General features: G+C 38.0%; 1 protein-coding gene across 3 annotated transcripts in view; it reads left to right on the plus strand.

The window, feature by feature from the left end:
• Window positions 1–16,774, plus strand: part of ARID2 (AT-rich interaction domain 2) — a 105,122-nt gene that overhangs the window by 62,957 nt on the left and 25,391 nt on the right. For 2 of the 3 annotated variants that reach the window (XM_060777557.2, XM_067469084.1), the window contains 10 exons: window positions 1,863–1,930; window positions 5,856–5,922; window positions 6,007–6,257; window positions 8,151–8,247; window positions 8,334–8,543; window positions 8,972–9,139; window positions 9,774–9,849; window positions 10,889–11,023; window positions 11,801–11,997; window positions 13,769–16,659. In XM_060777557.2, the coding sequence (XP_060633540.2) occupies window positions 1,863–1,930; window positions 5,856–5,922; window positions 6,007–6,257; window positions 8,151–8,247; window positions 8,334–8,543; window positions 8,972–9,139; window positions 9,774–9,849; window positions 10,889–11,023; window positions 11,801–11,997; window positions 13,769–16,659 (4,160 nt within the window). The remainder of the gene's footprint in view (window positions 1–1,862; window positions 1,931–5,855; window positions 5,923–6,006; window positions 6,258–8,150; window positions 8,248–8,333; window positions 8,544–8,971; window positions 9,140–9,773; window positions 9,850–10,888; window positions 11,024–11,800; window positions 11,998–13,768; window positions 16,660–16,774) is intronic. The other variant, XM_060777558.2, reaches the window with a different exon arrangement.

Genomic DNA, 16,774 nt, shown 5'->3' on the forward strand with positions numbered 1-16,774 from the left:
ATGGAGGCGCATACCTAAAGTTTTGTTTTACATAGTTTTGAAGATCAAATTAGGTAGCTGATGTCCCCCATTCTCCATACACTGAGTAAACTGATTTCTGGCATTTGTCATGACTCTTGCCAGCATAGCAGGCGTTATGTTGGCAGTTTCTTCCTGGACGTTGGTCTTCAAATCTTGTAGGGTCCTTGGACAGTTCACATAAACACGGGATTTCAAAAAACCATATAGAAAAAATCACAAGGGGCCAAATCTGGGGAGCAGGCCAGCCACTCCAAATCCCCCCTAATTGAGATGAGGCGCTCTGGGAACTGTTCCCTCAAAACAGACATCGATGCTCTTGAAGTGTGTGCAGTTGCTGCGTCTTGTTTTAAACAAATGTCCCCTAAGTCCAATCCATGTAGCCATGGGGGGAAAAAAACCCCTGTAACATGTTTACATACCAGTCCGAATTCACTGTCACTGCGACTTCATTTTCCTCAAAGAACCAGGGACCAATAATTCCAGCTGAGGAAATTGCACACCACACTGTGATTTTAGGTGAATGCAGTGGCCTTTGATGCAATTCTCAAGGATTGTTGTCAGCCCAGTAGTGCATGTTTTGTTTGTTGACGGACCCACACAAATGAAAATGGGCTTTATCACAAAAAAAATAAAATAACCAATAGCATCCTCAGGAACGACTTCGAGAAGAACCTCACATGTGTTCCTCCAAGAATTGAAGTCACGTTCAGAAAGTTCCTGCACAATCACCATCTTGTAAGGATGGAAATGAAGATCATCATGAAGAATTCTCCTCACAGAACGATCGGAAGGTCCAAGGGTAGACACATGTTTGCGCACAGAACGCTGTGGTGATCGCAACATTGAAGCTCTCACTGCCTCAATGTTCTCAGGTGATCTAATGGGCCGAGGACTCCAGTTCTTCGTCTTGTCGCACTTGCAGTTTGTCTGAATGTAGTGACCCATGTCACAATTGATTTCCGGTCTGGGACAGGGGCCAATGGGGCTAAATTAAAGCGATTCCAAAAGGCGCACTGCGTTGCAATCACAGAACATCCACTCAAAAAGTAGGCCTCAGAGGCAAAAGCATGCTCCCCACTGTTCCAATGCATGATGGCGACTGAACTGTGTCAGGACAAAACTTTATACTCCCGCCCCTTGAATGAGGCCATTAGCGCTCCGCTACATCTTCAACTGACTGAATGGTGCGCATTTTAAAAAAGGAAGTTATGCTGCAGCACCCTGTATAAGACTCAGATCAAAACAAGTAGTATAAACATCTCCTTTTAATGTTATTTGCATAATGTGTTTTGAACACAACACTTGCATTTTCATAGTTGTAAAATTTGTTTCTTAATCATAGATTTTGGATACTCTGGTTTCTCTTCAGATCATATAAATCTTTCACCTTTTACTTAAGCATAGATTTTGGCTTAGGCGTTTGTTTTGTTTTTGCTTATTCCCTTGATCTCTAGTATAAATATGGTGTATGTTTAGTTTTATTTTTCAGAACTAAAAAGAAAAAAAATTGTTCCAGTTAACCCAATGTGTGTGATCTCTGAATTTTTCTTAAATTATGAACTCTATCTTCCGAAAAGAAAGCTCTCTTCTTCTATCCTTGCTGTAATCATTGATCTCCTCAATTCAATTAAAATAAAGCACTGTTCAAGACAATGTAAAAATTGATGCCATTTTCAATGAATTCTAATGCTGCATTAGTGGTATATATTGGAGTTGAATTAGATTGACTTGCCACAATGCCAGAGGATTACTCTTAAACATTTTCAAATTATCTAAAATATTACGAAGGCTGTTTGTGGGGAAAAATTTATTGTAACCTTAATGCTTTTTTTAACTTGCAGCTTTAGGTTCATTTTCTACTGTGTTTGGTGAAGAATGGAAGGAGAAAACGGATAGAGATTTTGTTAAGGTAATTTTTAAAATATTTAAAACTTTTAAAAGCAGCTCATCTAAAATATTTTTGTGAGAAAACCATACTAAAACTTCATCATATAGCTTAAGAAACAGCCACATATTAAGGAAAATGGTTTTTTGAAGTAAGATAGGTGGTGGAGGGAATTATAGCATTAGAGTAAGAGTATAAGAAGTACTATTCAGTCATATCTAGATTAACGTTTAGAAGTAGATAGATACTCACACATATATGTGTATGTGTGTATATACACACACATCTTTAAATCGAGTATCACATGGCTGCTTTGTCATTATTTTTATTTTTGTTGTTCACAATATGTCATTTATATGCACTTTTTCCTTGTGCATATAAGTGAATCACTGAACTGTGTGCAACATTTTAATCTGTGGAGCGATAAATAGCTTAGGTCACTCTTGTGGCCTGAACAATATCATACCCAAACTCAAACGCTGGCATTTTATGCACAACATGGATGCATTAACTAAGCTTTATTTAGAGCCCCCAGTGCTTTGCCCACTAGAGGACGTGGCCTATGCTTTTAATAGACCAGCAATAAAACTTACAGTGCAAAATTTATTTTGTGTGACTGCAATAACTATTCATTAGTTAATGTTTTACAATTAATAGATCAGGACGAACTAATAGCACTGCTTGATTGAATAAAACATTGTTCTATTTTACTGGAAATAATGCAGAATTAAATAGTCTGTAAATAACCTTTAGTAATTATAACTAAAACATCCAGAAAAAATAAAATGTAGGCTGCTTGCATACATTCATGAAATTTAATGTCATTGCAGAAATCAGCTACCACAAAATGGACTACATTATCTACGAAATGAAAGTCATTTTTATTTTTAAATTTGTGTTGAGCATTTTCAATAATCTACTAGAATTTGTGGCCATCAGTTACCTTCTAAATAACATTTTTTTAAAAACATGGAAAAATGTGAAGATAAGCCATTTTCTAGTTTCCTGAAACATTATTTTGAACAATGTGTAATTTTTCCAGTTGGTTATAGCAGAGTGAGCCACATGGGACACAGCCAGCCAAACGCCCATCAGTTCATAACTATTCCTTATATCTTCTGCCATCATATGGTTTTTTTTTTTTTTGCATTTCCTGGTCAGATCACACAGGGAGAACTAGGTTTTCTTCTTCTGCCAGTCACTCACCTCCCTTTCCATCTAATGATGATGTTTTAGTGGAAAGACACTTCTATTATGTGCTCATGTATGATTTTCAATGAGGAGACACCTTGCATATTCTGGCACAATTTGCAACTACCAAAGACCAGAGTTAAGAGTATCAGATCAATTCCCAGTGAAAAAAGGATGTGCAGATCCACTGCCTCCAAGGCTTCCACTCAAAAGTCCTTCTGCCACTATTTCCTGGGGAAACATTGCATCCTAGACAAGCAGGCAGATATCTGACAGGGCCAATATGGAGTATCACCAGGTGGAGAGCCCTTCTGGGCTCATTGTATTCTATTGGTCTGTCCTGACTATTGCTAAGATAGTAGTGTTTTCGCTGTGTTTTTGTATTTTAATTGTTTTGTAACCCTTGAGCAATGAGGAGAGATGTGTAAGAAATAAAATTATTACTATTATTATTACTTGATACACAACAAGCTTAGTATACAGCAAACAAGATCACTATGCTGGCTTTTATATTTGACCACATGTCAGACACTTCCCAAGTGTCTAGGACTGTTTGATGTATCAACAAATAATGCGTGCAGATCCAAGTAGCTGACAGATGGTAATTTTGTCAGTACTGATTGTTTTTAAGTTTAGGCCAAGGTGTTTAGGCACTGCTAGCAGTGTGCCGATCACCACTGGGACCACCTTTACTGGCTTGTGCCAGAGTCTTTGCAGTTCTATCTTTAAATCCTCATATCGTGTAAGCTTTTCCAGTTGCTTCTTGTCAATTCTGCTGTCACTTGAGATTGCAACATGGATGATCCATGCTTTGTTTTTTCCCACGATTGTGAGGTCAGAAGTGTTGTGCTCCAAAGCTGCTATTACTCCTACTACTACTACTACTACTACTACTAATACTATTATTATTATTAGTAGTAGTAGTAGTATCACTTAAAACTGAGGGTATGCTCAACATAGATTATAACAAGCAATAAGGGGGCAGTATGCCTTGTCCTCTTCCTTTCTTTGACCCCCAAATATGTTCCTTTAAATGCAAATTTGGAGGCAATGGATTTGGTAGAAATGTAGGACATGTGCACGATACTCCCACAATGGCGTGGCACTTGTGAGTCCTGTATATTCATGATCAAGTGGGTAGAGAAAGAAACATGCCCCTACCATTTGTATCATGTCCAACATAAATGTTGGTAATTATACTCTATTAAAGAAGGTCACCATTTGTTATATATCAGTGGGTGTGTATGGAACCACACCAAACTCTTTATTGATTCTGACCAGCTCCCATCAGTTGAAATCTAAGAAAAGATGCTTCCAAGAATATCTCACAGTTCGGTGTTTGCAGAAGCAGTATAGCTACAGTATGTTGTGGGTGTTTTCGTTTTCCTTTCCTTTTTAAACAGTAAGTCGCTTGGCTGTATTCCAGAATCTATTTATAAGTGTTACACTGTATATAGTACCACAGCACGGTTACAAAATTAAGCTACTTCAAGGATGCCATTTACTAACTCTGCTTCTAAAAATAGCTGTGTTGGAAATCCTGGTTTTCCTTGTCTTCAACTTTAAGTGGTGCAGCTCACTTAGTGAATGATATAGAGAGAGAGAGAGAGAGAGAGAGAGGGGGGGCTCTTTCTTTCAACAAGAGTACAGTATGTGCAGTTACAAACATCCAACTTACAAGCAACTCATAGTTAAGAACAGGAATGAGACAACAGGAAGCAAGAGAAATCTGCCCCTAGGAAGGGAAATTTACTCCTAAAAGAGTTATCATTGGGAAAAGGTGTCTCAACTTAAGCTTTCTCACCAATCCTTCTTTCCACAACAAGCCAAATTTTTCAGAGTCCATTATCACAGGGACAGAAAGTGAAGTGAAATCTTCTGAACACCAGCACCAACAGCAAAAGAAACACCACAGGGGGTTCATCTTTTTCTGTGCTCTGCAAAGCGCTCTCTCTTTATCTATCTATCTATCTATCTATCTAGCTGGAGTTATACTTGAAAATGTACCTATTCCAACTTACAAATAAATTCAACTTAAGAACAAACCTACAGTACCTAGATTTTTTTGGAACTTGGGGACTGCCAATTTTTATAATTCAACTGATAGTGTTACAGTTGTTTGGTTGTATATCTTTCATTTTATTTTCTTCCTCAACATTCATATTAGGGTTTTTGTTGTTTTCCCTGCCTTTCTCTTCCTCCTCCTCAGCCCAAAGTAAATCAACGCATTTTTTATTGCCATCATTCCTACAGGGACAGCAAATATAAGTTTCTTGACCAAGCAGTTTTTACAATAGAAGAAAAGAAATAGATGGTGCTAAACAAAAGCATCATGGAACAATTGAAAAGGACAGATGGTTTCAGCATATAACGTATAACAAGACTAAAAGAATATTGCAGCATTGGCCATGAGGTTTTAAAGAAGATAGATTGGGCACATCAAACTAAGGATGCCATAATCTGGCCTTGAAAATATATTAAATAATATATATTAAAGAAAAGCATAGGAGAATGCAATCTTGACACTGCATACATATTGTTCATCTTGATAATCATTTAGCTGTTGAAGGCAAAGGAGCATTTTGGGGTTAGAAGCCTATCTATGAATCTATACCAAAATGCAATGTAATTGCTTCCTTATGCAAAAAAATAATATGTATTCACCGTATGCATTGATAACTTTTTGTTCAATTCTTTTCAGCACAATTATTGTATTAAAAGAAACTTAATATTAAAACATTTGTTTATTTTTGTTCAGTTTTGGAAGGATATTGTTGAAGATAATGAAGTACGTGACCTCATTTCTGACAGAAACAAATCTCAAGGTGAGTAACATCAAGTAAACATTAGACCATATCTGCTGTTATCTAGAGCAGAAGCCATTAAAATGAATATCTTATCTCTTACAGATGCAACATCAGAAGATTGGATATGGGAGTCTTTACTTCATCCACCACGCAAGTTGGGCATTAATGATATTGAAGGACAGCGGGTTCTCCAGATTGCAGTGATTTTACGAAATCTTTCCTTTGAGGAGGGAAATGTTAAGCTCTTGGCAGCTAATCGTACCTGTCTTCGTTTCTTGTTACTCTCTGCTCACAGTCATTTTATTTCTTTAAGACAATTGGGACTTGACACACTAGGAAATATTGCTGCAGAGGTAAGGAACAAATACAGAGGCGATACCTATAAATGAAATAGATTAAACCAGAAGGCTGACAGGGTTTAAGAATTTTAAGTTTTCTTTATTAAAAACAAACATATGGGTATTTATGCTTTTAAAAGTTTTTCTCTCTCTTTCATATGAGATTTTCAAATGTTTTCTAGCAAAATAGGCTGCCATACCTAAAGTAGATCCAATGAAGCCAGTGGAACTGCTTGCCAATGACTTAAGGCTTGATCTTTTTAAAAAAATTAGGGATTTTACTTTCTCTGTACAATCCGGTTTTTTTCAGGATATTTTTCTGTATATGAGGATATTAATTGATGTATTTTATGATGGGAATGAAAAGTTTGATTTCAAATAAAAACGTATTTGTGTTGTTTGCATGGGTGAGGTTAAAACGTTAGATTTTCCCCCTGCCACATCAACATGTGATTATAATTATCAGCAAATATTGCAATGGAAAAAATAATTCTGATACAATATTTTCCAATATTTAAAAAATCCCATCTCTGCTATTAAAATAAAAAGCTACAGAATTTTTAAACACCTTTGAGAATGAATGCCTCAGAGAAGTAATGTATTTGATGTGTACTTGATCACATTGAAAATTGTGATTACTTCATGCTTTGTAGTTTATTTTAAAAACATGGTGTTTCATTTGTTTTATGTATGTGTGTGTCTATGCTTCTCAACTGACAGTGTCCTCAGGGCAGTTTACAAGTATAAGAACCATGGTAGTTAAAATGTCAGAAATTACAGTAAAAACAAATAAAACATCTGACATGGAATTAAAGAGCTAAAATACTAGAATATTAAGATATTTTTAAAATTGTGCTATTATGCCACAAGAAGGTCCTAGTTTGACAATAAAGTATTACTTTGCCCTCAAGAAGATAAAGTAATATGTTTTTATTCTGGGAAAAGCCTTGTACATCTACATAGTTTCCTGGGATTAATTCCTGTTGGGATTAGGAGGAATTACTTCTAAATAAAAATATTTATTACTCCCAATGCTGTAGCTGTATTTAAAGCTATCGACAGATTTCATTGCTTAATAGAAATTTAGAGTTCACCAGGAATGAAGTATGGGGGAAGAGAACTATTTCTGTAGGTTCACCATATTAAAAACCTAAACTAGAAATTATGTATCATTTTAACAACACATCTGATTTTTGGATCTAAAAGATAGTGAAAGTTTACAAAACAAAACTCGAGGTTCTGAGGTCTTGTCACCACCATCTTACAAATTTCAGGGTCCAGGAAAAAGAGTTTGGAGCCACATAGATCCTATGGCCCATACTCTCCCTGCCACTGACCAATTAGAGCAACATAACAGATATGTGAATTTTCCAGATGCTGACAAACTACTACTTCTCTCATTGGCCAAGATGAAGGGAACTGGAAATTAACAAGATCATAATCTGAATACCAGCTTTGATTGCGAATCAGAAATAAGTTCTACTGTGTTCAGTAGGACTTACTCTTGGAAAAGTATGTGCAGTTTTTCAAGCTGTAGTCCTGCCACATATTGGTTGCTAGTGAATCCCACCAAAATTAGTTATACCAGGTATATTAGTACTGGATTATTTACAGATTTGTTTATTTGTGCCCATCAAAATAAATCTCTCTGATTTTAGTGGAATTTATTTGGGGAAACAGATAACCAAGTTTGGTCAAAGTGAATTTAGTACTAATATAATGGTTGAAATTAAATTGCAAACACATATACATGAAACATAGTAGTCAAACTGTATTGCACTCAATCAGTGACCTGTGGAAAAAAATTAATATTGATTTTTTTGTTTGTTTTCCCAGTAATTATAAATAATATATGAATAATTCCTGCTGTGATAATTAATGCTACATTATATTTCTTTTTTTCTTCAGCTTCTGTTGGACCCTGTTGATTTCAAAACAACTCATCTAATGTTTCACACTGTTACAAAATGCTTAATGTCAAGAGATAGATTCTTAAAAATGAGGGGTAAGCTCTTAAGCAGTTACACTATGTAATCTAGATGAGTATAAAACAATTTTTGCCTCTAAAATATGTCTGTCTGTCTTTTTTAGGCATGGAAATCCTTGCTAACCTTTGTAAAGCTGAGGACAATGGGGTCTTAATTTGTGAATATGTAGACCAAGAGTCCTATAAAGAAATAATCTGTCATCTCACGTTGCCTGATGTATTACTTGTTATATCTGCTCTGGAGGTGCTCTATATGCTCACTGAAATGGGTGAAGTAGCTTGCACAAAGATAGCTAAAGTTGACAAAAGTATAGGTGAGTAAATCTTTTTTAAAAAATGCTGGATAACCCACTTAATAAATGTTCTGTGGCGTAATTGAGAAATAATGGCCATCTGTCAGGGGTACTTTGATTGTGCTTTTTCTGCATGGCAGGGGGTTGGACTGGATAGCCCATATGGTCTCTTCCAATGCTATTCTGTGATTCTCATCTTGACAGTGGTCTGTAAGTGACTGTAGAGACCTATTCTGGATCCACATGATCTGTCACAATGAAGACATAGGTTTCCAAATGGAAGGTGGTCTCGACAAGGGTTCACTTGACACATTTTCCTCTTTGCACGTCTCTCCCTTTCGCCCTCTATTTGTATTTCCTCAAAATTTCTATCAGCTATACATAGAAACTTCATTTATTGTCCTTGAGTGTTGGGAACATAATTGTACTGATTGATATTTACATTTCAGATACATTAGTATGTCTAGTCTCAATGGACATTCAGATGCTTGGACCTGATGCACTCAGTGCAGTAAAACTTGTTGAACATCAAAGTACCAACCACCAGGTTTTATCTGAAATTAGGCCACAGACAGTGGAGCAAGGTTCATCACAAGCACATGCACCTCCTGTCTCAGGTTTGTATTTCTCTTGCACAAAATATTTATATAGAGTATCTTTTATGATGTTTTGCTGCCTTTAATGTTAATGTTATTATCATGTTTTATCAGATCCTGTCTGATCTTCAAAGATAAGCAGTGCATGTATATCACCAAGAGGTAGAAGCTAAAGAGTCCCCTCGAAGCTTGTGCTGACCTCTTTGTGATAAGAAGATTAATTTGTGTCCTTTATTTTAAAAAAGATAGTGACAATTTATTGTTTCTGGTATTTCCATTTCTTATATAGCAATACTTGTAATAACAACGGAAGCAGATTTAATTTATACAGGCCATTTCCAACTAGTTCCAAGTGGATACTGAGTAACAGAATTAACAATTCGTTGATTTCCATGATCTTTAGGAATGAAGTTATGAGCTTCATATACGGTACAATCTCTATATTTGTGGGAAATAGAATTGCGTTAGAAAATGTCTAGAGAAAACTTTTTTTGCGATATGTGTTAGTAAAACCATACATACTGATACTGCGGATATGGGAGTCGTACATGCAGACAATTATGTTTGAAAAACAAGGATAAAAATGAAACAAAAATAGTTTGCTGAAGGACATTTTTTAAAATTATTGACCTTGACTCTCATGTCTTTTCCATAGCATCGAGAACACCACAGCATATTGCCCCACCACCAGGAATAGTAGAAATAGACAGTGAAAAATTTGCATGTCAATGGTGAGTATATAAATCTGTAAAAACGTTAAGGTCCTCCTATTAAATATTCTAATTTGTTTTACACATTTTAGAGGTTTATGTTGTTGTTACTATTGTCATCACTAAAGACGTAAAGCATTTTTTTGTTATCTTAGATTTTTAAAAATTACTGATTTGTTTGAATGTGTGCTGTATAATAGAAGATTTCTGATAAAATGTTTTGTTTTTCTGCAATATACTCTAATAAAAGTTTAAAGTTAGTAAGCAGTGTATGCAAAACTGAGAATATTAGAATTTTTGACTGGAATCCTGTTAGGCAGTTATAAACACATGACTGTTCCCTATGTATTCCCTAGCATACTGCATACATAGGGACCATTAAGGTTTCCCCAATTTCTTCTTACCAGGTAGTAACCTCTGTAATGAATGGGAATCCTTTGATTTGGATGGAAGTCACTGTGTAGCACCATAAATACAGTGTTCATGCATTATAACTTCTGAACAGGATTGCAGTCTGTGAAGTTTGGATTTTTTTTATTCATTATCTTGAAGTTGATAGAAAGAAAAAAGCATGAAATCACTTTGCATTCAAAGTTCTTTGGTAGTCAGATAATAATATTCCAATTCTATTTAGTAAATGTCTCTTTCAGGGGTGTTTGATTTTGCTCGTGTGTTAAGATGCACAATCTGTTTAACTTCTATTAAGAGAAGATGAGGTGAAATGCTTATATTGACAAGTCACGAGATAATAAAACATTTTTATTCAACCAACTTTTTAAGGCAGGATTTTAAAAACTTTTGGAAACATGTACATAATATCATATCTCTGTTGTTTTGTGTTAGTCCAATACAAAATTACTCGTTATTTTATGGTTAATTTTTATATATTATAATTAATTTTGAAGAGGGATCATAATCATAATAAAATGAGAGCCTGGAAAGTTGTGTTGTGTTGCTTTTAAAGTTAGCTGCTTTGTGCCCCAATCCCAAAAGAAAAGTGGGGAGTAAATAAAACAATAATAATAACAACAAAAATTATACTTTAAATTTTTGTCTTTAGGTTGAATGCCCATTTTGAGGTGAATTCAGATGGCTCAGTCTCCCGAGCTGAAATGTACTCCGAATATCTCTCCACTTGCAGTAAACTCGCGCGAGGTGGAATCCTAACATCAACTGGATTTTATAAATGCCTCCGGTAAGTTAACACATACTTAGAAATGTTGATTGCCAATTATGATGGTAAAGTGTACTTTGGGTATGACCTGTTATCACATTTTTTATAAAAAAACAACAGTAGTTGTTTGAAAATAAGAAAGTTGATAGAAAACGAGGGTATTTTTCTCTACTCTTTGAAAACTAAAATTCTTAACTTTTAGCAAAAGCTGGGAATATTTCTTTTGACAAAGCTCTAGGTTGCAATCATCATGTCTTCTGAGAAAAATCTAGAACAGGTTGCAGCAGCTTGAAGTACCCTCCCCCCGCTTCAGTATCTTCTCCATTGAATGGCAACCATTGTAGGCCAAACCATATATACTATATTGCCTTTTGGAGACTCCTGAAGCTTAGGAGACAGATTACTTCCTTGCCTTATTTTAGAGATAACTTAATAGAATTAATACTTTGTTTTTGTCACTTTTCTCCATTGCTCTGTTTTCTCTTTTCCCAGTGGTCCACCTCCCTTATCCTTGTATCACTTTTGCCAGTGATCACTTTCTTAGTGCAGAAACATGAACCACAAAATGAAGGGAGCTGTGCTCATAATAATGTTGGGTTTCATAATCCCCACTTTTGGCAGGATATGAAATGTTCACCAATTCCTTGCAGGAACAGCTGACTGATGTAGGCTACTGCAACATTTAGGAAATATACTTCTATACAAGGAAACTTTTATATATAAGAAATCAATGGAAGAAAAATGAAATGCTGTGTTATAGCTAGTAGTAATACATCTGTGTTTGCTTGTGTTTGCCAGAACTGTCTTTCCAAATCACTCGGTGAAGAGAGTAGAAGATCCCAATAACAATGGGCAGGCACATATTCATGTGGTAGGAGTAAAAAGGAGAGCTATTCCACTCCCTATACAGATGTATTATCAGCAGCAACCTTCTTCAGCTCCAGTTGTCCGGGTTGATTCTGTTCCTGATGTATTGCCATCTACTTCACCAGCAGGTATTCATATGATGTGAACACTGTATGATGTCATCTTAACATTTATTCGCACTTTGTGAGCATAATATTTTGGGCTTGTTGAAATACTGTCTTGTGGAATACAGTGCTACATACTTTGTGGCATGGTAGCAAGTTTCAAGTTCATATTCATTGCCTTCCATATTGTTTTGAAGAGCGATATGTAGCTAGACTTTCAAGGCAGGCTGATCATGTGAGCGAGGCATGCATATATTGATATAGGATAGACAGCAAATGTTGTAAGCAAGCAAACTCCCTCCTTGTTCCCTCTTTGTGTATTATTTAAAATGTGTGGCACAAGGAGGGAGTTTGTATCACAAACTGCAGTGTACTAAGCCATCCAGGGAAGAGACAACTTAAATTTTTTGAAATGCTTAGAGTTAATTGTTACTACAAAGTGGGGGATAAAGATCTCCCATATTTTGAGGGAGCACATGGCTGTCATAGGAGTAGGTCTAATTCGGTAGGTTAGGCTCGGCTGTTTACAGTACCCATCATGAATTGGACCAGTGAACATTGTGGCTTTGTTGTTCAAGATTTATGAGAATAACTGTTCTGTGATAATGATGCAGAGAGCGTACCGTGTACACTTAGCACTCATCTATTTTAGAAATTTATCTGTACCAGATTCGAAAACAATTTTGCTATGGATTTCTAATCTTCAGGCAGTTGAATCCACACTGAAGAGAAAATCACCTGGTAAGCCTAGTATCGTTAGAAAGCCAGAAAATATGGAGGCAGTAAGAGCATCCACTCGGCTATCACCGCGGTGGAATACATTCCATGGTTCTGGGGATATCAAGTCAAAGTTTGAGGAGGATTCTGCATGCTGATTTAAAATTGCATCCTTACAAAATGATTTGTCTGTTATAATTTTAAAAACCCATTAAAACAAAATTGGTTTTATGTACATCTCAGAAATATATACTTTTTTTCTAGATAGCTTCGTTCATTTCTTATGCCCCTTCAAAATGTGGAAGATTTTTATACTGCACCCTGTATATTCTAGGTGTTGCATAGGTACTAAGTCAAGACAGTAGTTCCTGCCTCCCAACAGTAGTCCAATAAATATTATACAGAAGAAAGAGAGAGCGAGAGAAAACAAGCCTTGGAGTTCTTTCAAGGCAGGTAGAAATGGTGGGAAGCATGTTCCCTGTAGTTTTGACTTTTATTGGCTGGTAGATAAAGCTTGGGTAGTCTTTCACTTGTCATAATATTCTTCTGGAAATGCAGAGAGTTCAGCCTCCAGGTAACCCTCAGTCTATTGGACAGTGACAGCAACGGTTATGCACTTTCCTTCTAACATAGTGGGTTAAGGTGTGACTTGACTTCTGATTACTAGTCCTAAAATTATTCACAAACATTGAAAGAAGTATTATGTTTAACTTCAACTGGTTTTGATGGATCTGGTTGTTAATGCATCTTATCACTGAACGATTTGAATCCTTGGTTTACTAATTATGACAGGAAAACTTTGATGATGAGTAGCTCAATCAGCTGAATGTCTGTACAGCTGTGATAGTCCATAGCAATAATTGTGGGAAGTGGGAATAGAGTGCAGTTTCAGGTTGAGTAAATATTTTGCCGAGAATCTCTTTCTGGCGTGAAGAAAATCTGGAATCAATGCTGGCTCTACAGTTAATTCAACAATCAAATGTTTAATTAGGCAATAATAATTGTTATTTTGAAATGTTATTTACCATTAATGTCAGGGTCCTCAGATCAGACTCACTTTTTTCTTTGTTTTGACCAGCAGGACTCCCACTCGGACCACCAAGTACAGGAAACCATTTTCAGAGGATTCCTGCCAACAATCAGTCTTCAACTCTAACTGCAACACAAATGTCTTTCCCCATTCAGGGAGCACATACAGTTGTACAGACTGTTTCCAGGATATCACAAAACCCTTTGCTTCATGGTCACCAACAACAATATGCTCCTGTGACTGTGATACAGAATAAAACTCCAGTGACTTGTGAGATGGTGAAGGCCACGGTAATACAAAACACTGTCCCCCAGTCTGCAGTTCCGGTTACTATTGCTGTAGGAGGTGGGGTACAGACTTCAAATCAAAATCCCAGCAGTGCCGGACCACAACCATCTGTTACTGTTGTCAGCTCTCAGACTTTGCTTCACCAACCTGTAATTCAGCAGTCCCCTTTACATGCAGTAGTACCTGGACAGATACCCTCAGGCACTCCTGTTACAGTCATTCAACAAACTGTACCTCAAAGCCATATATTTGGCAGAGTACAGAACATACCAGCATGCACTTCAGCAGTTTCCCAGGGTCAGCAGCTCATTACCACATCATCACAGCCGGTACAAACATCATCTCCACAGTCCACAGCTGGTAACCAGCAGCAAGACACAGTCATCATCACACCCCAACAGTATGTCACAACCTCAGCCTCCAACATTGTTTCTGCTACTACGGTTCAGAATTTCCAAGTTGCAACTGGGCAGGTGGTTACAATTGCTGGTGTCCAAAATCCACCAACATCTAGGGTGGGGTTTCAGAACATTGCACCAAAGCCTTTGCCTTCTCAGCAAGTTCCTGGGACAGTGGTACAGCAGCCCCTGCAGCAATCACAGCCGTCTGCATCTCCAGCACCTCAGCAAAGTGTAGTGATCGTAAGCCAACCCGCTCAGCAAGGTCCAGCATATGCACCAGCCATTCACCAAATTGTTCTTACAAATCCAGCACCAATCCCAGCTGGCCAAACTGTCCAGTTGGGTGGACAGCCAAACTTAACTCCAACTTCCTCGCCAGCTCCTGGACCAATTCCAAACAACCAAGTTCCTACGGTAATATCTTCGCCTCTCAGCCCTCAGGCACAGGGCCCCCCTCCCACCGTCAGTCAGATGCTTTCAGTGAAGAGGCAGCAACAGCAGCAACATTCACCAGCACCATCCCAGCCCCAGATGCAAGTCCAGCAACAGCAACCGCAGCTGCCGGTTCCAGTTCCGGTTCCGATGCAAGTTCAGCAACAGCCCAGTAACCCTGGGGTCGGCCAGCCACCGCCTAGTGAATCCAGTCTGATAAAACAGTTGTTGCTTCCTAAACGAGGCCCTTCCACCCCTGGTGGTAAACTTATTCTCCCGGCTCCACAGATCCCACCTCCAAACAATACAAGAGCTCCTAGCCCTCAGGTGGTTTATCAAATGTCTAACAACCAAGGAACAAATTTTGGAGTCCAAGGACAGTCTTCAGCTCAGCCACTGCTAGTTGGACAGCAAAACATGCAATTGGTCCAGAGTGCAATTCAACCCCCAGGAACAGTTCAAACTGTTCCCATTTCCAATTTGCAAATATTGCCAGGCCAATTGATCTCCAATAGCCCAGCAACCATTTTCCAAGGGACTTCTGGCAATCAGGTTACCATAACAGTTGTGCCAAATACTAGTTTTGCTACAACATCTGTGAGTCAGGGAAATGCACCTCAGATCATTGCTCCAGCTGGAATTACAATGAGTGGAACCCAGGCTGGAGTTGGGCTTCAGGTGCAAGCGCTTCCACCGACCCAGGCACCTCTAGCTGGACAATCCACAGGTTCTGCCACTGCGCCCCCATTCAAAGGAGACAAAATCATTTGCCAAAAGGAAGAAGAAGCAAAGGAGGCAACAGGTTTACATGTTCATGAGCGTAAAATTGAGGTCATGGAGAACCCTTCTTGCCGACGAGGAACTGCAAACACCAGCAATGGAGATACAAAGGAAACTGAAACACAGGTGGGAAGTCTTCTAAACGGAAGAAAACATGACTCCAGTCTACCTCCAGCTAACTCAGGGAAAATTCAGAATGACGCCAATCAGTTCTCTCAGGTCCCTAATGGACCCTCATTAGACTTGGGTGAGAATGGAGCTCTTGGAAAACAGAACTTTGAACAACCAGATGTTCAGGAAATAAAAAGTGATTTGAGGAAGCCCCTTGTTAATGGAATCTGTGACTTTGAGAAAGGCGATGGTTCCCATTTAAGCAAAAACATTCCAAATCACAAAACTTCCAATCATGTAGGAAATGGTGAGATTTCTCCAGTAGAACAAGGGAATTTGGATGCCACACAACAAGATGCTGCCAAAGGTGATCAAGGGGAACGATTTTCCAATGGACCTGTATTAGGTGTGAGTAATATGTCTGTTGTAAGCAGTACGCAAGAGGCTTCAAAACTGTTGACCCAGCAGCTTAGTGGTACCAGTGTTGAGGTACCCAATGGACCTCTAGCTTCAAGTTTGAATTCAGATGTGCCTCAGCAACGCCCAAGTGTAGTTGTTTCGCCACAGTCAACAGCCTCTGTTATACAGGGGCATCAAATCATAGCCGTTCCACACTCAACCCCTCGCGGGACCCAGGCTCCCTTGTCATCTGACGTTCGGTCAACTAATGGCACAGCAGAATGCAAAACTGTAAAGAGGCCCGCAGAGGATAATGATAGAGAAACTGTTCCAGGAATCCCAAATAAAGTAGGAGTTAGAATTGTTACAATCAGTGACCCTAACAAGGCTGGCTGCAGCGCGACTATGGTTGCTGTGCCAGCTGGAGCAGATCCAAGTACTGTAGCAAAAGTAGCAATAGAAAGTGCTGTTCAGCAAAAGCAACAGCAGCAGCATCCAGCACCATACATGCAAAGTATGGTCACACAGGTAGGTTCTGTGCTGACTTACTTTATTTTGGCTACTAAACACAAGAACCACAAAATTGTTATTTTAAGTATGTGTATGTATGTGTGTGCAAATGTCACAATTCAGTCATGTCATT

This window comes from Anolis sagrei, chromosome 5 (assembly GCF_037176765.1).
Source record: "Anolis sagrei isolate rAnoSag1 chromosome 5, rAnoSag1.mat, whole genome shotgun sequence".
Lineage (NCBI taxonomy): Eukaryota > Metazoa > Chordata > Lepidosauria > Squamata > Dactyloidae > Anolis > Anolis sagrei.